Below are 23486 nucleotides of genomic sequence, written 5' to 3' on the forward strand. Positions count from 1 at the left end.
GTAAAAAGAATTCCAGGTTGTTTCCTTGGCATTTAATGGTTTCAAAAGTTGTACATCATAGTTTGGTGGTTTGGGTCACGCTGCAAAACCATTAGATTTTTTTTTTTCCCCCCATTTGTGCGTTTTCAGTATTTACTGTAATTAGCATAAGTTAGCGTGTTCCCACTTACCTACAAAAACAGATTGGAGGCAAGAAAACAATGACTACTTTTAAATTCAAATATTGAATATCTTGGGGACGATCAGGCCTCCGAGTTTCAACTCTGAAAATTTTAGGTAAGGGACAAGAAAAGTACTACCTTGCATTGCAGCCACTCAATTTACTCTGCAAACAAAAACAGTGCAGCTTAGCCTCTGCCTCTTCTTTTCTTTTTTTTTTTTTTTAATGTTCACTTTAAGCAATACGTTTGACACGTAACCAGGGTAGCGAGTGACATAAATTGAGATGAAAGAAATCTTGTTGTATTATATTGTGTCGAATCCCGCATTTGAAAATTTAACTGACACTCTGTTGTGTATTTGTCTTGCACACCACACTGTGAATCTGATCACAAACATGCTGCTCCTCTTGAGCTAAGATTAGTGGCAAATATTCCTTGCTCCAGGGCACCTCGACAGTAGCCAGGAAGCAGACTAGCATCTCTCCAAGATTTAGTGAGTCTCGAAACTTGAGCCATTGTCAAAGCCCAAAACCTTATAGAGGAGCTATTGTCCAAGATTCTAAAATGGCTGCTTTCCCTTAGACAAGTGTTGGACCCTGAATTTTACACCTTGGACTGGATGCTCGCCAATCACAGACCACAATTAAACAACCAACCACAGCTATGGATGATTTTAGAGTCTTCAATGAACCTAACATTCATGTACAATGTAGGAGAACGCCTAGGAGAGGACATGAAAACTTCACAAGGAAGGCCTTGGTCGATGTTTGAATGTGGTGCGAGGCCCAAAATAAAATGTTGTTGTGATGCGGATAGATTAAAAGATAACAGTCTGGGACACTCGGGTTTTGATGACAGTTTTGAATAAATTGAAAATTGAGCCTTGGGGGATACCGCAAATTAACTGAGCTATTGAGAAAGATGTTCCATTCCCATTGATGTGGTTCACTTTTTCAAAAGCACATTCAATAGCAAAGGTGAAGATCTCCAAACCCCAGACAGCAAGGTGCTGTTGTGGTTATTGTGATGTGTTGTCTCAGGTCTAATGAAGATCACTTTTAGGATTGAGACCCACTTTTTCATGCCTTGGCCACTATTTAAGTGTTACCAATCCAAATTGTCACGGTATAAAGGGGCCTCCTGCTTTCATGTGGTTCAAACAGACTATTTTCTTTTTGACATTGGTCAAGGCAACCCTGATCTAACTGATTATGAGAACAAGCCTATCACATGATGTGGATGACAATGTGTAGCACTTGAGGACATGGTTGACTGTTGACTGCTGCCATTTTCATCTTGTTTATTACCACTGGAAAAACACATTAACCTGGCAGCTGAGTTATTCACATGTGCATCTTAAATAATATTTTCTATTTTAACCAGCATGCAAAGTAGATCAAGTACTGACAGAGGGATGCATTTGTTTCCATTTTTGCGACTGAGCAATGTATGAGAAGCAATTTTTTCACATACGGTACTCTCTTGTTGCTAAGAATTGTCACAATGAGGTCCATTTTTGCCAAAACATTGCTGTCAAAGATGAATATGATACAGGCGCTCAACGTTTCAGGTGCTTTTACGTTTGAACTCATGAGGTGTGCATCTCTTCTCTAAAATATGTGATGTGTGTGTGCCCGTGCGTAAATGTGTATATATTGAATTTATTGAATTGAAAATAATTTGTTTCAAACATGTAAACTATACATCAATCAAATGAAGAGAAATAAAAAGCAAAAACAAGGTAAAAATCATTTAAATTATGACTATAAATACCAACTACAAACGGAATACAGTCTACTATGAGCTGAGTTTACGTGTCTGAAAAGGAGTGGGAAGAAGTAAGACTTAATATATGTAGATAATATCAAAGTTGACTGCATGGAAACATTCTGCGGTAACTGCTGCGATAAACAGCGGCCACGCGTTCCGATTTACAAACAACGTCGTAAACTGAGGACCCCCTGCATTGTGAATGTGAGAGAGACGAGAGAGCTCCGCTTCCATCCCATTGGCTGCGTGAACTTGTTGGAGCTTCTGTTTAAATACAAGAGGCTCTGAGGAACCTATCACTGGTCCCGACCTACCCCCCCCCTTTGCACTTTTCCGCCTGAGCGCCAAAGTCGTGCTTTCTTGACACATGACGCAGTCCACGTGGGCCCAAGCCACTCCACAAGGCAACTTTCCTCGCCCTTGAAATTAATGCCGCCGCATGCATCCTGCTTTCTTCAAAACGCTGGACCTCTCAAAGTGGCTGCCACCTTTTGTTTGGGGGGGGATCCAAGTTGTTTTTCAGATTCGCTTCTCGTGCGTTTTCCTTGCCTATTAAACAAGTGACAGACAATGACAGCCTTACCCGGAACCGTGCCGCGGATGATGCGCCCGGCCTCTGGGCAGAACTACCCAAGGACCTGCTTCCCTCTGGAAGGTATTTCTTTTTGAAATAACGAGCTTTATTAATTTATACAAAGGGAGATGAATTCTGACCAAAAAAAAAGAACATTGTCAAGTGTAACTTTGTTTTTTTTTATCATTATAAAACACACTCAACGTGATATTTCGCCTTAACTTAAGTTGCATATATAATGCACATTAATATGTTAGATGAACATTGTTGCAGTGCAGAAGAGCACTGCGTGTATGCAGCATGCAAATTGGCGATTACAGTCTCACGACAATTATAGGCAATATCTACATATAAAAAAGAAAATGTTTATATATATAAAAAAGGCGCCGCTTGCGCGTCATTTGGTCCGTCTGACTGGTTTGCAATCTTCAATCCTTTAACTACCTTCTCAATAATTAACAAATCACGAATATAACACATAATCAATTTTAAACACCTTAGATACCAGCTCACAATTGGGTGAACGATTAAAAAGAATCGACTTGACATTTATTACACGTTTTATTTTAGGAATGAAATGAATTGTGCTGCATGTTAAACGCCTCACAGATGAGATTAAGAAAAATATGGATCATATTTTTCCGCAATATTTTCATGCATTCGAAATGAGCAATAAAATAATACAATCCCAAAACGCAGAGAATTTAATTTCTATCAACGTTGTATACCTAAATCGCCTATATATGTGTTTCCACATTTTTTTGTGGCTCCTATTTTAGAATCTGTTGATGAGAATTAAAAATACGTTTTTCTGAATTGATTTTAAAAGGCTACAACGAAAGGAAAATGAAAGTGTAAGAAAACCGATTTTGTAAATAATGACCCGAGGTTAAAAGGAAAAATAAAATCGTTACATAATGTGGGATATAGGCCTATACCCAGATTGAAGTAGGCCAAACAATAAAAAAAACGTGAAATGATCAAAACTAACTGTAAACCTGCGATTGTATCATTTGAATAAAAACGAATGATTTCCTGCCACCGTGTCGGTGGCCCATGCAGTGTCTACACCTTTAGGCCAGGGTCGGGTCAATCAATTAGGGGGCGTCTTCATCAACGGCCGACCCCTGCCCAACCACATCCGCCACAAGATAGTCGAGATGGCCCACCACGGCATCCGACCGTGCGTCATCTCCCGCCAGCTGCGGGTATCCCACGGCTGCGTGTCCAAGATCCTGTGCCGCTACCAGGAGACCGGCTCCATTCGGCCTGGGGCGATCGGAGGCAGCAAACCCAGGGTGAGCATTTCAACAAGAAACATTGCGCAATTAATACAAGGAAAAGAATGCGAACCCTTTTGTTGAACGTCGCTTAAATGAAATTGTGTTGAGTAGTACGGGAAATTGTATCTTTTGGAACGGGAAAATTATTTCTGCATGTCCAGAATGAGGAGATTTTTTTTTTTTTTTAAGTTGGAATGGTTAGAATGCAGGTGTTGCTGATAAATATGTCAAATATCGCCTATACCTATCGAGTGGTTTTGGGAAAAATGTGGAATTTGAGAGATGGTGAAAAATAATTCTCAAAACGTTCCGAATAGAGATAAAAAAAATTGTCGAATGTCTCACTTAAATTCTGTGTGAGGATAGTGTGGAAAATGGGAAATTTTGTAAATTGGAATGGATTTTCTTTTAATATCTTCAGCATTCACACAATCAGAGATGTGCAACATGCATGCGGCTGCATGTGCGTGTATGTATTTATAAATAGGGTGCATACATAAAATATTATTAAATAAATAAATAAATAAATAAATAAATAAATAAATGAAAGTCAGTACGAGTGACGTGGCTGTGTCATCCGGGGCCCAATGCAGCAGGTCGCGACGCCCGACGTAGAGAAGAGAATCGAGCAATACAAGAACGACAGCCCGGGAATATTCAGCTGGGAGATCCGAGATAAACTGCTCAAGGACGGCGTGTGCGACAGGAGCAGCGTCCCTTCAGGTGAGACACTCGCTGGTAAGATGCTTCCACTTCTTTCTTTCGTTTGCTGCCATTCAGCGTTGTATGGCCACAGAATTTGCACATTTCCACTATTACATGTCCGTCCCTCCGTCCGTCCATCCGTCCGTCTGTCCATCCGTCCGTCCATCCGTCCATCCATCCATCCATCCATCCATCCATCCATCCATCCATCCATCCATCCATCCATCCATCCATCCATCCATCCATCCATCCATCCATCCATCCATCCATCCACACAACCTTCTAACCAAAACGCTATGTAAAGTAGTTGTTGGTGTTTTTAAGAGTTTTTAGAGTCCAGCAGTAAACGTATTATTAATTTTTGCATTTAACTTTTTTCTGTTTTACATTTTAATGACCAATAATCCTTTGCGAAGCATTATGATTTATACACACACTCGCACACACACACACACACACACACACACACACACACACACACACACACACACACACACACACACACACACACACACACACACACACACACACAATACGTATGATAATGGTCATGATAATATCATGAAAATATAACTTGGCAATGAAATATCATCACAATAGTCCAATAATGCTGATGTATTTTTTATTAATAGTGAGTTCCATCAGTCGAATACTGAGAGCTCGTTTCGGCAAGAAGGACGACGAGGACGACGACGAAGACGAGGAGTGCTTTAAAAAAGACGAAGAGGAAGACAAGAAAGCCAAGCACAGCATCGATGGCATCTTAAGAGACAAAGGTAGGCCACAGGGATTTCCCAACAAATTGGGCCTGAGCGGGTCGTTTTGTAGCTCGGCTCCCCCCCAGAGGACCCCCTCATTATTTCTCATGTGTTATTGATGCAATGTCAGGCCCACGGGGAGCAGCTTCCATGCTTACTGGGAAGAGGAGCGATGTGCCAGTCGATATCAATTAGACATGGTGTCTTTCTGGACGTGGCTTGGAACAATATGTAATGTTACTTTATAATAGTCATTAAAAAAAAAAAACATTTTAACCAACGAAATAAGAGAAATATAACTCACATCTGTCTTTTTTGGAGTTTTTTTTTTTTTCACACACACAAAAGCAAGCAAGGACAGAGTACACTATTTAACCTTTGTATTTGATTTTTATTCAACATAGTTCACACATATGTTGAGCAGTTTTTAGGGCTGAGTAAAATAAATGAAATGAGCTGCACTGCTCCTGAATAATCTTCAGCCCTCCTCGTTTCAAAAGATGAGCCCAGTGTGTGTCTCTGTCATCTCCTAATCATCGCAAGATTTATAGGACTACGGCTGCTAATGAAACTGTTGTCTGTTGAATAGGCGTCTGTGTTGGAGAGGGATGTAATAGCTCAGAGGCATAGTAAGAAATATATTTATCCCCTATCAGCCCTCACTCTTACACTTCCAGGCACATGCGCTCCCTTGCAGGGCCCCAAAGCAGATTAAATTGAGCTTTTATTTCTTTTCACTTTCATCTTTTTGGGCAGCTCACTTCATGGTGCCGAGCCTGCGGCGAAAAATTCATGAGGTTTAAAGGTAGCCTTCCGTGTGCTTTGGATTGCATTTTCAAATATTAATTCCATTTATTTCTCGGGTTTGCTCTTGTGGGAGTTGGGGGGGGGGGGTGCGTTTTAATGGCACGGATGTTGTTTACATATGGAAAATTATGATTCTATAGTTTTGCCTATCAATTCGCCCCCCCCCCCAAAACCCAAACAAATCCCAAATGATGGCGTTTAAAAATAGAAAATAATACGTATCATTCGAACCTCCCAAAAGAAAGTGACATTTTTAACATTCCAAACTGTCACATAAGGATACAAATAATTGAACTACTGATAATGTATTAAAAAAAATATTGTAACTGTCACAGAGTTGCACTTGCATTTTGGGAGTCACAGCTTCTTTCAAGTAGCTTTCTGTGTTTTGTCTTTCTCTTCTCACATTTTGTTTGGCCTCCCTGGGAAATTCAGCATCTGAGTGTTTTTTTTTTTAACGGAACTCTTGTGAGGGGTGCGAAGGTGCATGATGTCGCCGTCAACGGATGGTGGTTCGGCTGTTGAACGCTGTAGGTTTGAATCTTGGCTCTAAGCTGGTGTTTGCATGTTCTCCCCATGCTTTCTCCCACATTCTAAAAATAGGTACAGTAATCCCTCCTACTTCGCGGCTTCAACTATCGCGGCTTCGCTGTATCGCGGGTTTTCAAAAATGCGTAAATTAATTATTTTATCGCAGAAATTTCATCATTTCACGAGGTTTCGCGGCCACTTGAGTTTCTTCATTTTCCTTTAATAATGATAGCTTACGTTTAAAAGTCGTTTTCTTGTTTTGAAATGAATAAATTAAAGAGTCAGTACAGTATACTTTATCGTCACATGTGACTTCAGGGGGTTCTCTCTGTTGTATATTTTGGACTAACTCATGTTCCGTAGTGGGAAAACCCCGGATGTGGGAGGGGGAGCTTCGGGGACGTTCAGTGTTGCGATGTACGGCCAGTGAACTGACTGTGATGAAAGGAATAAAGCAGTATCCATCACGTCGTTGTCCGAACCATGCTTGCTACATCAGAACCTGGAAAATAGTAAAGATATAACACTCTCCACCGGCGGTGGCCTTCATCTGGACATAGCAATACACTGTTAGTCTCGTCGCTAAGGCATGAATGCGGAGCGCACAGTCCATTGATATGAAAGTCCCCTAGCAGCGAGCTGGTTGATGTCAGCGATAAAAATAGAATATCTTCCAAGAATAGCTCAAAAAAATCTAGTTTCTATTTCGCGGAAATTCCCATTTCGCGGGTGGGTCTGGAACGTAACCCCCGCGAAGTAGGAGGGATTACTGTATAGTAGTCCCACCACACACCGAGCAACACAGCAAATCAAGGGGGGAGGTCACCAACGTGGTGCCCTCAAGGACCTATTGAATAGCCTGCAGGCGTGTTCTAAAAATAGCTGGCCAATAATGGGACATTGTGATTTCCTGAGAATGTTGTATAAGTGATGATTTTAAAATGTAACCAGATATTTATTGAAATTTTATTTGCATATTTCCTAATTACAGTTATAAATCATTAACATAATCTGTGTCTTTACATAAACGGTTGTCAGCAATTGTTGACCATAAGTCCATAATATGAGAAAAAGCATTTGTTGGTTCAAAAGTGTGTAAATTGGGAATGTTGGTCTTGGATGCCATTAGGTGTACCTCGTGTTGTGAATGTTATGTCAGTGAGTTTTGGATTTGAGCGCACAGCTACTTGAGATCAGCAAATGCGGCGGCCGTCTACAGTGAGAGTCTAAGGCCCGTTGTATTGCAGCTATTGATAGCACGTTTCCCCGGGCATCTGCGTTTCCTCCACTCCTCATGCACCCTCTCGCAGCAATTCTTTTGGAGTGGAATTGTGGGGGAACCCAAATGTTGGCTGGAGATAACACAATCGTCACAGGCTCCATCCTGGGCTGTGCGTCAGTGTATTGAACTAGGATTAACCTCCTCTTTCCCCCCTTGCTGTCTCACACCAAAGAATCAGGGACATTTAAATAAACACACACATGCACACACACACACACACACACGTTTTTTTTTGCTTTTACAATTTTAAAGTGTAGTGTTTAGATCTTTCACCGAGCCATTCCACATTAATTATACCACATCTTTGTTGATCAAATTCCATTTAAAATGCTCTTTTTACGATTTCTCATTATTTTCTGCGCATTTGTAACATGTGGAAAAAAGGAATTGGTCTTAGCTTGATTTGTTGGCCTTGCTAAACACTCAGCAACACTTCCAGTTTCATTCAACAGCGTAGTTCCTAATAATAAAAATGATAAAGCTGCATTCAAATATAATCAAAATCCATCCAAATCATACATTCGATAATGCGACCATACGTACAAACCTTTATTGGTGGATGTGACCTTGGTTGTCTTTTCAGTGCCTGGCCTATTTCAAAAATGACAACAGACAACTGGACTCTGAGCATTTATTATTATTTTTTTTTTAGCAGGACAAAATATTGCTATTATCTCACAATATCTCATAATCATCAACATCATCAAAAGAAATATATGGATATATTTTCTAGACATATACTGATGTTTTTTCCCTCAAATATGGCTATATTGTGAACCCATCAATATTGTTGAAAATATCATATCGGGTTACTTTGTTATACCGCCATTGGGCATGTGATGAAAATGCGTTGCATTTTTTGAAAATAATTTTTCCTCTGTGTACAAAAACTACTGTAGGCAATTACTGAATTGGGTACAAATCAACGCTGATCAGCATTTGGCTGAACCACTTGTTGACACCCTTTCACTATTGTCTTGATGTGGACTTATCTGGGATGTCTTTTAGAAAACAAATATTTAGAAACGGGAGCCGCTGCGCTTGGGGGTAGAGGGGGCGTATCGGAGAATCCACTCCTGCAATAGGCCGTTCACAAGCCATCCCGTAATCCTCCTTTCATTTGGCCGACAAATGCCATGAATCTTGTCCGGCGACCCGATGGGAGGCTGATCGGGCAACAAAAGGGGAGCGTTGAACAAAGAGCAAACAGGCAAAGTGGACTTGAGGGGTGTCACCAGCCCGGGGGATCCCATTAACAGCCCGCCGCACAATGGCAATGAGAGAAAACACTCAACAATATCGCAAGACAAAGTGGATGAAAAGTTAACACTTCGCTGGGTCATTAATTGAGCCCTCCACGAGTCTTGCATTGAACTCCCCCAGTGCAGAGCTCGTCGCAGCTCTCGTTAAATGCCCGTCTTCAAATATTTGTTGCACTCCTACAAGACATTGTTTTACAACTCTGGAAATAGTTCCTCGTTGCTGCAAGTTAAATACTATCCTCGGTTATTTAAAGGTGTTTTAATAGTGAAGACTTCAAAGAGGTGACTTGACTTGAATATCCAGCTTCAAATGCAGCAGGGAAGAATTCTTTCATCCGCTGAAATTACCTTCAGTGAGCCCGCTGGACAATATTCAAGGATGTTTCTGCTTCTTCTCGTCTACTCTTTTGCAGTAGCTGCAGGATAGTAGATGTAAAATAGACTTCGTGGTGAACATTTCATTTCAGTCTTTTCATCAATGTCCGCGTTTTTTTTTCTTTTTTTAAAGGTTGCCATGCCGTTTCTTTAGTTAGCAATGCAAAAGATCACCACTACTAGCTTTGTTGTTTTCATGCCTTTTTTCCACAGGAGTCATGTTGATGTACTCAAACAAGAAATAGGAGGAGGACTCGTACCATAAAATGCCCTTCCCCCAAAATCACCATTTAAAAGCAGTTTTTTTTTACTCTGTACTTGTGTATGACACCCTCCGATTTGCTCATACCAATTAATATCAAAATGAAGAATAATGAATGAATAAAGATGACAAACATAGCAATACACTGAAATTGCTTTTAAAGCCAGGTTCAAAATTATGCTGTTTCCCCATAGCTAGCGTTCAAAATCAAAATTTTTCAAATCACGTTCTTGCACGGTAATCACAAATTTTAGTCAACTTGTTTTTTATTTCTCTACCTTGCTTTTGAATCTCTTTAACTCTGAAACTGGTTTTAAATGTTGTACTTTAAATTACACTATGGGAAGCATATTGTGTTATGTTGTGTATGAAATAATCAGTGATTTTTTTTTTTTTTTTTTTTTACAACCCTGATGTCTATTAGCATCTATCTGATTTAGGACCTTAAAAAAAGTGTTGTTCACTGGATTTTATACAGTGGCCTAACTGTTAATGGGGTTCCACTCAACATCCCAAATTTTGAGAAGAGCTAAAAAAAGGTAAAGGTGCGGATAAATGGATTTATAGTTACTGTGTTCATCATCTGTCATCTTTTCTTATTTGAATGAAGACCAGAATTTCAAAAGAGCTAACAAATGTTGTTTTTTTTACATCAGTCACGTTCATCAACTTTTTGGAAGATTTAGAATTAATTAATGAATTTAATTTACGACTCATCAGTGCTCCATCGCAAACCTTAAAACTGAAGCAATAGCACTTACAAATCTAAATGGGCCTACTGTATATATGATTGTTCATATGAAGGACACCTCTTTGACAAGTGTGGGAAGGGAAGCGAGAGTTGAACCATCAACCGAGAGGACATATATTGTGACCATCCCAACATTTTGCGAGTTCTATTTTGTGTGTGCTTCAGCCGTCGGGAAAGGGAGGGAGGGGGGGGGGGTTGATTCAAGAAAAGGAAACAATGCGAAGCAAATACTTGAGGCACGCAGGCTGACAGTTTATAAAATGGCAAGCATTGTGGCCCGAAGGCAGATGCATGAATACCTCTGAAAAGACTCCCTCACATTGACACGATTGAAGTAGACAACAGCAAAACGCTGAAAGGAAAGCTTAGACTGTGCGCTGCCAAGCTGATCAGCATTTCTAATGCTCCCACTTGGAATTAATGTACATCTGCAGTGGGAGGGCTCGCTGTGTCCACTCACTACACTTTGCATTGTTTGCCTGCAAGTACACACATCTCGGGCTTGCCTTGCCACTTCAAGCAGCTCGTGGCTTGACACAGTTCGAAGAAAAGTAGAGACCACAATCTGAGTTCAACTCGGATTCACCAAATGAGTAATCCAAATCAGTCTGACAATGACTCTCCTGCGAAATAATAGAATAATAATAATAATGATCCATCCACCCATCCATTTTCTGGACCGCTTTGTCCCCACGGGGGTCGCGGGCGTGCTGGAGCCTATCCCAGCCGTCATCGGGCAGTAGGCGGGGGACACCCTGAACCGGTTGCCAACCAATGGCAGGGCACACAGAGACGAACAACTATCCGCACTCGCACTCACACCTAGGGGCAATTTGGGGTGCTCAATCGGCCTACCAAGCATGTTTTTGGGGATGTGGGAGGAAACCGGAGTGCCTGGAGAAAACCCACGCGGGCACAGGGAGAACATGCAAACTCCACACAGGGAGGCTTGGAGGTGGAATTGAACGGGCACCCTCCTAACTGTGAGGCGAATGTGCTAACCAGTGCGCCACCGAGCCGCCCTAATAATAATAATAATAATAGCCAGCCAGCACGTCCGCCTCACTGTTCAGAGGGTGGGGGCTCGATTCCACCTCCAGCTTTCCCTGTGTGGAGTTTGCATGTTCTTCCCGTGCCTGCGTGGGCTTTCTCAGGGCACTCCGGTTTTCTCCAACATCACAAAAAAAAAACATACGCTCCAAATTGCCCATAGGTGTGACTGCAAGTGCGATTGGCTGACAACCTGTTCAGGGTGTCCCCCACCTACTGCTGGAATAGGCTCCGGCATGCCCTCGACAATCCTCTTTGCTAACAATGATTAGAATTCAAATGACTGTAGCTTAATGAGTCAGTTGAGAAACTGTTGTTAGTGTGTCTCTGTCTGTATTGTGCTGCTTGTGAGTGGCCAAGGTGCAGAGGAGCAGCATAATGTTTATTGTATCGAGGCAAAATTGTGACATTTATTTGCCGTTTTATTTGCCATTTTTATGTTTTCGTATCATCCTATTTTTTTAATGATAGTATTTCCATTCAATTTTGACGGAGGATGATATTGATGAGGCCGCCTTCCGAATTCCTCTATGTATCATTGAGCGCACCCCAAAGCGTTTTCTCCAGCAGGCACATATCAGTGAATTCTTGATCTCTCCCAATGAAATAATGTTATTTCTCTTAAACACATTCCGCTATTGCTTTTTTTTTAAAGCCGCGGGCTGTGTCAAGCATATCTTGGGATGGCCTCTTATCATATTTGCGCACAGCTCTAATACATATAGCTGTTTATTAATAGTCTGCATTTTTTTTTTTTTTTGTTTACGGCTATTTTTTTTTTTTTATCTACTAAATAAAGACGTGAGCATGCAAGAGTCCAAGGAGGAAAGGAGATCAAGACTTTGCATTTACTAGCAGTTTGCTAAGACATAATGCCCACAACAAGCCAGCATCTTTGAGTGGGCCGGATTTAGTTCAATGCCACTTAAATATATCATACACTATATCCTTTAGTGCACGTAGTTTGCCTTAACACACATCTTTGAAGTAAACTAGACGTGTTGTTGTGTGAGTGAAACCACAAAAGTTGTGATTTTCCCAAATATTTTTCTACCCCAACATAATTCAGCTCAAAGTTCCTAAATCTGTTGGCACGTATTAACTCATCACTGTAAATCTGCATAGTGCTGCTTACGGTACACTTTTGCTTCATGTGTTGGGTCTAAATCGAGGCGCGGTGACACAAAGACAGGAACAATGATGAAGTGAAACAATGAGAGCGTTGTGGCGCAGGTTTTGTTGATGAAGAGACTTTTGGTGCCAAGTGGAGGTTTGCTTTGTCTGAATAAATTAGAACACTTGGGCCTCATTTGAAAGCTTGGAAAATTTGTAAGTCAAATATCAGTATTGTGCAGTTGGAAAAATCAAAGTTAAAAAAGTAAATATACAAAAAGAAGATGTAATAATGACATCATGAGGGTTTCATTCTTTTTAAAGAGCAAGGAACCACAGCATGCATGTTCTTCTTGAGATTAATGTTTTTTCCAGGTATTCCTCTCACATTCCCAAAACATACAGAACATGTTAAGTTAATAAATAAATGTCCCTTGTGTCTAAGCGTAGCGTAAAGTTTTCTTTCTTTGGGAAATATTGTAAATCGGCGGAGTTAGAAACGTGCGTTACGCCGTTGTGGGTGTGAACACAGCCGGACGGGTTACTGGCCAATCAAAGCGGCCCCCCTCATTATCTAAAAGTCACCACCAATTTGTTAGGCACGCCTTGGACGTTTAACAGAAAACCTCCTCGTTCCACCGGAACACCAAGACAGGCATAAAACACACCAAAAGCAGTAAAATGACTGATCTCAATTGAAATCATATAAAATAAATGTTCACTTTTAATTTCATGTAATTCATTGTCATCACCTGACCCCATTCTTCTTAAAGATGCCCCCGGGCACCATTGAGTCAGTAGTCAAGACTTTGTCGAGGTCCTGCTTGCTTGTGGTCTTTGTGCATAACGACCCCCTGTGGTGTGTCTGCTATTTAAACCGAAAGCTTGGGGGACACTCACGGCTTTCTTTTTAAGCAGAGCTATGGCAAGTGACCCCCGAGAGACATCCAAAGAGTCTCCAGGACCGTGACAGCTCGGCTCCACTTTATTATATCCACATCTATTCACTGGACTCTGAACCACTCTTGTCCTGGATCTTCAAACAGAACCCTTGAGGGTTAAAATGACGCTGACGTTTCCCAATTTCGCAAAAGCAGGTGCATGTGATCTTTTCCTTGCAATTTGGGCTTTTCCAGAATTTCTGTGTTTGTGTTTGTATACAGCTGTGGTTGTTTTAAAGTGTTGCTATAATGTAACAACATTTTCAGCCACAACGTTTTGACCACCAATTTCAGTTTTAAATGAGAAACATGAATCAATCATAAAAACATTTTCTTATAATGCCTAAAAGCGACATCGTTGGTCTAGCTTAAAGAACAAACACAACATTATTTCTTTGTTAAATATTGAACTTTTTTTTCCAATTGCAAGACAGCATTTTTCATCCTTCCCGTATAAGCAAAGATTAACCAAAAAGCTGCTGCCAACTTGCCACAGAGGAACAGAGCGCTCGATTCATTCTGCTACTCAATTACATAACTCCAAATTAATTTGGTGATGTTAACTCTCACAGAAAAATTGAATTAATGTTATCATCATTAGGTAATAAGAGTGGGCCTTTTTTTTTTTTTTCAGAAAAAAACCCAACAATGAAGAAACAGCTTTGTCTTGAATTTGCAGCCCTAAATGAATTAGATGTGCTCCTTTTTTTTCTATGGCAAGTTTTTGTCTCTACACACAATGGCAGGGATTTGAATAAAATGAGCGCCATACTAATCATATTCTCTCTGCGACAAATCAGCGCGGTTGTTCGTACTGTTGTTCTTCTGCTGCAGCATATTTGCAACATGTGTGTGAATCTTCCTATTAAGACCAATCGCTGGTTGAACCTTTCTATCGGCTCTGAGCGTCATTCTTGCTATAATCTCTGCTTCCTATTATAATTTGAAAAGAGGACCTCCATCCCCTTCTCCTACCCCCATCCACTAGGCTGTCAAACTTTATGCTAAGGATCCAAAGCTTTTCTACTCCAAGTGACAATGGAGTGGCAAATGATACATAAAGGATGGTCTCGATGTTGTCAGGACTTTTCATGTGTGTCATGGCAGAGAACAATCGTGCAGTATGAATGATTAGTATTCTTCTTTATTTATTATTATTGTTATATCAACAGTGATTATGATTATTGAAATTATTTTTCACCAGGCAGTATGAAAGCACTACTCCGTGGAGAATGAAGATGTTTATTTAGATACCTTAATTTCACAATTCAATTACAATGCCCCTGAAATGTTTATTTACACGCTACATTTTATTTTCTAACCTTTCGGTAAAAGTCAGATGATCAAAAAAGGGCTGAGGATAGAGCCTTGAGGAACACCAGTTGAAAGTGGGTATTTCTGGGCTTTAAAGGAATGTATCTGAGATTCCAATAGGTCTCTCAATGAGAACAATATCGAAAGCTGCTCTTAAATCATTTGCAGTAGTTTTAGCAACATGATAAATGAAGACATGACGGCACAAAGTAACCCCAAGTGTCAATTATTCAAACAGGCTGTCGAATGGATGAAGTGTCAGATGTGGAGTCGGAGCCCGATCTCCCCCTCAAAAGGAAGCAACGCAGGAGTCGCACTACCTTTACGGCCGAGCAGCTAGAAGAACTGGAGAAGGCTTTTGAGAGAACCCACTACCCCGATATTTACACCAGAGAAGAGCTGGCCCAGATGACTAAACTCACTGAGGCGCGAGTGCAGGTAATACACACACGTCAACATGTTTGAAAGTCCTGGTCCAAGCAAGATCTCCATGTACATGATACTGCTAATTAATGATTACATCTTATTGAAGACTCATCCCACGAGAAAATGACCCTGTTTGGTTCATGCATATTCTGCCACAGGTTTGGTTCAGCAATCGCAGGGCCAGGTGGCGAAAGCAAGCAGGAGCCAATCAGCTAGCGGCTTTCAACCATCTGTTGCCTGGTGGATTTCCCCCGACAGGGATGCCAACACTTCCTACATACCAACTGGCAGACTCCGGCTACCCAAGCAATATTTTGTCCCAAGGTAGAGCAGCACATTTGATCTTCTATGAATATACAGCTGGTAAATTGGAGTGAATGCTGACAATGTTCCAAGAAAAGAATTAATGGGACGGTTTGAGAGTTCTTAGGTTCCTGGAACATATTTTGTCCAATTTTTCATTTCCTACAAATGTACAGGCTGTGATTTATCTCTTTAGATGGCGGAGGTACCGTTCACCGGCCCCAACCGCTACCTCCCTCCACTATTCACCAGAGCGGTCTATCAGGCAACGACAGCGCTTCCACCTATGGTCTAGCTTCCAATCGCCACAGCTTTTCCGGCTACACCGACACCTTCATGACATCTGCACCCAGCGGCCACGTTAACCCGGTGAGCACTGGGCTTTCTCCGCAGGTAAATCTTTTTTTTTTTTTTTGCTGTACTTGTGAGGACTTTGGTGTGCTTGCGGGATCGCTTAATACCATTTCATTGATGTTGGGCTTGACAGCATATGTCAGGGGTCTGCGTGCCAATGGAAATACTTGCAGCAGATCAGAATAGCTGATCAAAAACCTTCAATGGGATGCACTAATTCAGGTTTCCTGTTACAGCAGAGTTACTCAAATATCAAGATGAGGTGCATGTCAATCCATTTATTTCCTCCTTGGGCTGGAATTGGGTGAAAAACTGACCAAATCCATGTGGAATGAGATTCGTAGGTCTTATGCTGTTGCAAATTCCACAACACTAAAAAATTTGCTTCTCAAATAAAGTCATTGATGCACAAAACTGCTCCTCTAAGTAAAAAAAAAACCCAATAATAATATTTCGAGCCTCGCAAACACGGCTGCAATTATAATGCTAATCCCACAGTGCAAATGAGAAACCTGACCACCACAAGTTCCAGCAATTACCTTAACCATCCGTTTATTTGATTTTTAATTTTTTTCTTGTTTTCCCCAAAGCTGCCCTACTCCCATCCGTCCAATTTTCATTGACAAGACAGGCGAGGATTTCTGACAAGAAAGGGATTTGCTGTTGTTGCGTGGAGTTGGGGATAACAGAGGTGTCTCTACAGCACGTGTTTAATCGTTTTGTAGGGGCTTAATACTACAAAAAGAACAGCGCATGTATATCAAGAGACATGGCTTCCTTCATTTAGTAAAATCTCTATCCCTAAAGAACGCTGCCTTGGTTTACACCACGGATTACCGTACGGAGGGCTGCATATTGTTATGGTTATTGGTTTACTTGCGAATAGCTTTGACTGCTTGCATTACACTTGGCTATTAGGCTCCTTAGAAAATAAAATACTATTATTTCTGTTTGACAATGCACCAGGGAAGGATGATTAGAACTGATGTCAAGGGATTTGACCATTATAGGAATTTTAAAACCTAGGGTCGAGATTCAAATTTATATTTATCCGAATTGGCTTTGGTGTTGATCATCAAGCAACAACACCATTTCCGGCAAAGGGTGTTTTTAAATCCATATTTTTTTGGAATAAATTCACCTCTTTTGTGTTGTTTATCTTTAGTCAAGGTTTACTACACAAAGTATTACATCAGGCAACTGCATTTCTAATTTGGGAGATGAGGTCTTGGTTAAAAAGATTAATTACATTGCCTCAGCTAGCAAAAGCATTAACAAACATCTATGCGAGGCTTCGTAGAAATTATTTAGAACGCTTAGCTTAAAATGTAGTAGCGCTCTGCTTTACTCAATAATTAAAAAATAAAAAAGCCATTGAGTGTTGTCAGTATTTTCTACTGTCCGTATGTAATTTCAAAGGCTGCATTACGCTGCTCACATCATGAGCATACTTGGAAGCTTACTGCTTGTGAATGAGTTTGAACATACAAGTCTCATGTGGGAGAAATCAATAAGACTCATTCATTTCCATTCCCTGACTACAGTTGAGTTTACAATGTTCTTCCTTCTTTTATGGCATTCTTAAGCATTTACATGAGATAGTGGCACAGCACTTATTCCTTTTCTGAATAGCACATGCACAACACCTGACATGCGGTAAACACAATTTGAAGCAGTCATATTATATTTAAAATATACGTCACACTCCACATTTGAGGGGGCGGAGGGTTTGTGTATGTGTGTGGGGGGGGGGGGGGGTGAATGTTTGCTTTTATGTGGAGACTGCTGCCAATTCAAAACACTGTGGAAAGAAAAACGAAGCGATCCTCAGTGAGGAAAAATTTCATTAAACCATCACAATATTATGATTGCTTTCCTTTTTTATATATATATATATATATATATATATATATATATATATATATATATATATATATATATATATATATATATATAAAAAAGTAGCTCACATGAATTGGATGTACAGTTTTCAAATCAGGTCACTGAAGGTGACATGATCACTTTCTACACAGTGACCCCAAAATGTCAATGCATACACACACAAAAAAAGAAGCGCGCTTTTTCTTTCCAGTTTGCTATGAGAAAAAAGATTTAGTCGCCTGAACTGCACTGGATTGGGAAAGCGAGAGAGAGCGAGAGAGAGCCAGAGCGAGAGAGAGGGAGAAAGAGAGAGAGAGAGAGAAGGGCGAGTAAGGCTAGAATAGAGTTGGTTTCAGTGTTGGGGGATCAGAGCTGCTTTGGTTCTGTGGCTGTGTGTCTTTGATCCATATCCCCAGGCCTGCCTGCCTCGCTAGCTCAGGCCTCTGCTCATGTTTCCAGACAACTGTCGGCCTGAGATAAGGTGGGCTGGTGGGGTGCGGGGTTGCCTCTTCACACATATTACACCCCCCCCCCCCCCCCCCCCCCACACACACACACCGCCCTCGCGTTCACTCTCTTATATAGTGCATGTAAAATGCCCAAGCCTTGTGTGATTTAATAGGTATTCATAATGTAAAAAAAGAAAGCAGGCTTTAAATATTTTCCCAATTAAAAATATATGGAAGTGAACACAATTTTGATCTAGTGTGGGATTTAGACAATCAGAATTTAAAATTGCAATAAGAAATTATGTTTAATACTATAGGAGCCAGAAATGGCCCAAAATTCACTCAATCGTGAATTGATTGACTCAATCAATAACTCAAATAAAATAAAAAGCCTAACTCAATGCAAACCTTAAGCCCTTATCCCATAGACCGGTGAACAACTGCGAATATTTTCGGATGCAGCAAATGCTGCGTTCTCATCAGGGTTGGTTCAAGGTCGCAAAAGTTCCCCAATAGGTCGGCTTGAACAAATAATAAGCAACACCTTATTAAGTTTTGCTGTATTGCACGAGCATAACACACAAGCAACAAAATGACTATTATTATAGGAACAGCAGAGCATTGTTGCAAAGGTGACGTGCGTATTGCTAAATAATTTTGTACTTTTTGTACATAATCCTAACCAAAAAAAAGGGATGCTGTAATAAAATCAAAAGATCATATTATACGGTCATATTGTACCGTCTGTGTTTACTGTCCATTTCGGATGCATTTCACGTTTTGGTCTGAGGGTATACAAACAAAACCAAATCAACCAAAAGACAATTTCCATTCGTACACAGTTTTACATTGTGTGTTGGCAAGCTGAATGTCAATATTAGTCTCAGCTGCTATTAAAATTTGTGGCATTAAGCCCTTTGACTGGGCATACTGTCAAGTGGCAGACTCCAATGTCAACCAATCAAAAAGGATGAGCGTATATATTTAGACCATCATACAGGGAGGTTGGGAGATGTCAGCTGAAAAACGCACTCTGCTTCGCCGTGGATAGAAGCTTAACCGCCACCAAATAAAATAATCAGACCTGCAGCTCCAAACATAGAAGAAACACTGAGGAATTAAATTTGAGGGAAGTGATCACGGATCAACATTTTTTTTCCAGACACATTTTCATAAGCAACATGCATGTTGCATTCTCTAAATATTCTGTGATTGTGAATGCTTATTTGTTTGGATGCGCCCTGCGATTGGCAGGTGACCAGTCCAGGGTGTTCCCCACCTCTTTCCAACAGTAAGCAATGATAGATTTTATGGTTTGAGGTATGCACGGTGAAGAGTGCAGGAAGCAGAGGATACCGATACTCGCAGACAATACCGATACTCGCAGAGGATACCGATACGCAGAGGTTCCTCGATTTCAGTTAGCGGGTGGAATGTCTTCGACGCTCAATCCCGCCACCTAAATACACAGTTGAGAAACAGCGGCATGAATACAATTGCCGGCCTTGTTCGATGTTTTGCGTTCACACGAATTTATTACTTGCCTTTCTGGCAACGCAATTCAATCTCAGTCATTGGAGTTCGTGTGTGCGTTTGGGGTGTGGGAACGTAAAAACGCTTGCTTGCATTAAATGGTGGCAAAATTGTAGTCGTCACCAGGCGAAATCCTTCCCCCTCCAATGTGCGCGTCCAGCTGTCGAAGCGTCACGCTCACCACGTGTTTGGTGTAGCATGGGAACGTTGCGATTACGAGATTTGAGATGAGCCCTTTTGATGCACTAATCACATCCCTGCTTCTGTTTGTTTGCAGGTGATGAGCATTCTGAGTAACCCGAGTGGCGTTTCCTCCCAATCCCAACACGATTTCTCGGTGTCGCCGCTCCACAGCATGTTGGAAGCCCCTCCACCTTCGGCTGAGGCCTCCATTAAGACGGCGGACGGCCTTCCGTCCTCGCAGTCGTACTGTCCCCCCACGTATAGCACCACCAACTACAGCGTGGATCCGGCTGTGGCTGCAGTGGGCTACCAGTACACCCAGTATGGCCAGAGTAAGTCTTGCTGGTGTCCTGGATTAGCGTGACACTTGTCGCTTACTGCTCCCGGTAAAGCGAGTGTTTGCTGACAGGACCTCAAAGAGCATTATACCTGAGCCCTCTATCATGGATGTGGTGATTGTTGGTCAAATGCAGAGTAGCGCAAGCTACTAGAAAGTCTTGTTGCTTAAGCTTCTTTCCCCCTCACTCCTCTTTTGCTCCCATGTAGTGCTGTATACGTCTTTATTTATTTTGTCATTGTCAACTCGTCCTTCTGACATGGTCTGTGCTTGTGATAAATCTGCAAATTGCTCTACTCAACACATTTTAGCCGAAATTTTTAATCAGATGTAGATGATTTGATTCCAAACCTGCCCTTGTTCTTTTATCTCCACCGCATCGGGTAATAATAATAATAATAATAATAATAATAATAATATTAACATTAAATGTGAAATAGTAAAATATTTGTAATACTTGTGTAAGCATTAGGTTCAGCAACAGGTGAAATGTTTTTTTTCCTGAAACGTCAAAGCTATGATAACAAATGGTAACATCTGTATTGCGCAAGTTTTTATAGGTCAAACTGCCATCACAACTGTCATTGGCTTGACAGGACAGACAGACAGACAGAACATAAGGCTGCAGGAACAGCTCACACTGTCATCTAGTGGAGGAATAAGAAACTGGATTGAAAAAAATGCATAGGCGGTGACATTACCCTATTTGGTTGGGTGGATCCATTTTCAGTCCGTTTCAATGTATTGATCTATATGGGGTGTCATACTCACATAACGTCACACGCTTGGTGCGCAAGCAACATGGTGCATTCAGGGGACGCTTACAATGTTGGGAACGTGCATACACACCACGCCGTTTTGCGCATAAATCATTTTTCTTTGCTTCTAATGTTTTTAATATCACAATTTATATTAATTACATTCTCTTTAATTGCCCATCATCGGTTAATTCATTAATCACTTGATTTTGCTTTACATTTTTTGCTGGATTCACCAGGCGCGCCTTTAAAGTGGTGCGTCTTGGAGTTAAGCTCAACACGATCCTCTCGGGGCTGCATAGATTTTGGTTGAGGCCTTCCATCGACCCCCACTTTATTCTTCCTTCAAATCTAACTTTACTTCAGGCATTTCACTCTTGCTCTAATTCAAAAAGCACCTGACGGATTAAAGAACATAGTCTACTGTCAAAATAGCGGCGGTGTGCACGCGCGCGCACGCGCGCGCATGTTTGTGTGTCGCTCGATAGGCTCCACCTTGGACACAGACGAGTCTCAATGTGACTGCTCAGCGGGGGTTTAAGGTGTAAATCTGTCTGATGGGGGAAAGGAAAGCTTCACACGGAAGGCCTCACTAAATCTTCGAGGTTCCCAAAGTGCTCCTGGATGACAGACTTGCCCGCCCATAGATGCTCTTCTTCCTCCTTGTGTGATATTCTGCTTTTTTTTTTTTTGGTGTGTGTACTCCACGCGCTCCTTATCCGCACACAAACACACCACGTCATGTCACATTGCTGTCGACATGCCTCTCCTTTTCGTCATTTCAAAAAAAAAAAGAGAAGCCATCAGCAACTCGACATGGGAGGAGATCTATGCGAGAAATGTGCTGAGCATTAGTGCCAGCTTTCGGAAACCTTTGGTTATTATTATGGGCCTTTTGTCTGTCTGTCTGTCTATCTGTCTGACTTGCTGTCTTCTTATCGACGACTTTGAATAAACAAAACAAAATGTGGATATTGCTCGTCTAAATGTTTGCAGCCACCCAAGTTGACATTACAACACAACCAAGCTAATTAGTTTATGTTGGTCTGTTTCACTCACTTTGTTGGTCTCTCACCGAAAAAAAAAAAAAATGCATTCCTGCTTCGATTACATTGATCAAATTTTGTAATGAACAAACAAAAGGTATAATACTGTAGAAATGTGTGACTTATGTAAATTGGAGTGTAATATGTGTGTCAGTCCACAATTGGAGGTCAATTTAGGCGCCAACGGTTTTGAAGAATTTGGGTTGTTTTTATTCGGCCATTTTTACATTTTAAAGAAAAGGAAGCATTCAACCAGTTAATACTTTGATTTGTCCAGCTCAACCATCAATGGCACACTTTTTATGAGTAAATTCTTCATAATTAAAAGTGCTAAATACTATTTTACTGTTTATTTTATTTTCATATCAGTCCATTTTTTTTACACAAAAAGGGTAACGTTTTTTCCTGAAGAGAATATGCTAGCTGTGTTAGCGGCTAATTCATCAAGAACAAACTACTCAATCCTCAAAATAATTGTATGTAAAGTAATGTAACATCAAATGTGTTCCTGAATGAAGTGGAATTTTCAATCGGTGTGAACAACAGTATGGAAATGCGTACGAGATAACGCTTTCTCTTGTCCTCTCCAGCTGCAATGAATTGTCTGGCCAAGAACGTGGGCCTGTCCAGCCAGCGCAGGGTGAAGCTCTCCGACCACTCGGGTGTTTTGGGACTACTGCAGGTGGAAACTGGTCAGGCGTACTAGTCCTCTCTCGTATGACCTCATCAACACAACGGATCACCTGGAGAACAATCACCTCAATACCCGCAGTTCCGTTTTGTCAAAGAGACCAAATGTACGCTAAACTTGTAATTGTTTAGTTTGATATGACGATATTTCGGTTCATAACTGCAGGTTCCAGCTTATGTCATTTCCAATTACATCCGAGCATTCCGATTCGGTGTATTTTCAACATGTTTTAAGTTGCTCCATGTAGCTGCGTTTTAAATGGATGTGGAGTGGACAAAAACAATTGGAAAACTTTGGGTGAACAAAATAATTCACTGAGTTACAGTCAATGGGATGGTTAGTTGGTGTCCTTCAATCTGAAACTGGAATTGTCAAATAACTGCAAACTAATTGCAATGATAAGAGTATTAAAAATATTTGGGGACTTTGACTTACATGGACATATTTTGTTTTACTTGTCATTTTAATAATCACCTTTAGGTAGCTAAATACGCAATCATTTTACTGTAAAAAATGTATATCTTTGTAATATATTATCTTATTAAGAAATGTCAGGTCCAAATAATTTTTTTGTGTTTTTACGTGA

The 23486-nt window shown here is 40.9% G+C and overlaps 1 protein-coding gene across 2 annotated transcripts; it reads left to right on the forward strand.

Moving 5' to 3' along the window:
• Positions 1-2438: 2438 nt before the first annotated feature.
• Positions 2439-23255, forward strand: LOC147061725 (paired box protein Pax-7-like). 2 transcript variants are annotated; one of them, XM_085913255.1, is made up of 9 exons: positions 2439-2586; positions 3568-3803; positions 4382-4526; positions 5126-5269; positions 15178-15377; positions 15524-15689; positions 15865-16061; positions 20163-20400; positions 22800-23255. In XM_085913255.1, the coding sequence occupies exons 1-9, from the start codon at positions 2502-2504 to the stop codon at positions 22913-22915; spliced, it is 1527 nt and encodes a 508-aa protein (XP_085769381.1). In that variant the 5' UTR covers positions 2439-2501; the 3' UTR covers positions 22916-23255. The 2 variants fall into 2 exon arrangements, with proteins under 2 accessions (XP_085769381.1, XP_085769382.1); XM_085913256.1 differs by having other exon boundaries at positions 4382-4511.
• Positions 23256-23486: the final 231 nt, after the last annotated feature.

This window comes from Syngnathus leptorhynchus, chromosome 1 (assembly GCF_054491065.1).
Source record: "Syngnathus leptorhynchus isolate UIUO chromosome 1, UIUO_Slep, whole genome shotgun sequence".
NCBI lineage: Eukaryota > Metazoa > Chordata > Actinopteri > Syngnathiformes > Syngnathidae > Syngnathus > Syngnathus leptorhynchus.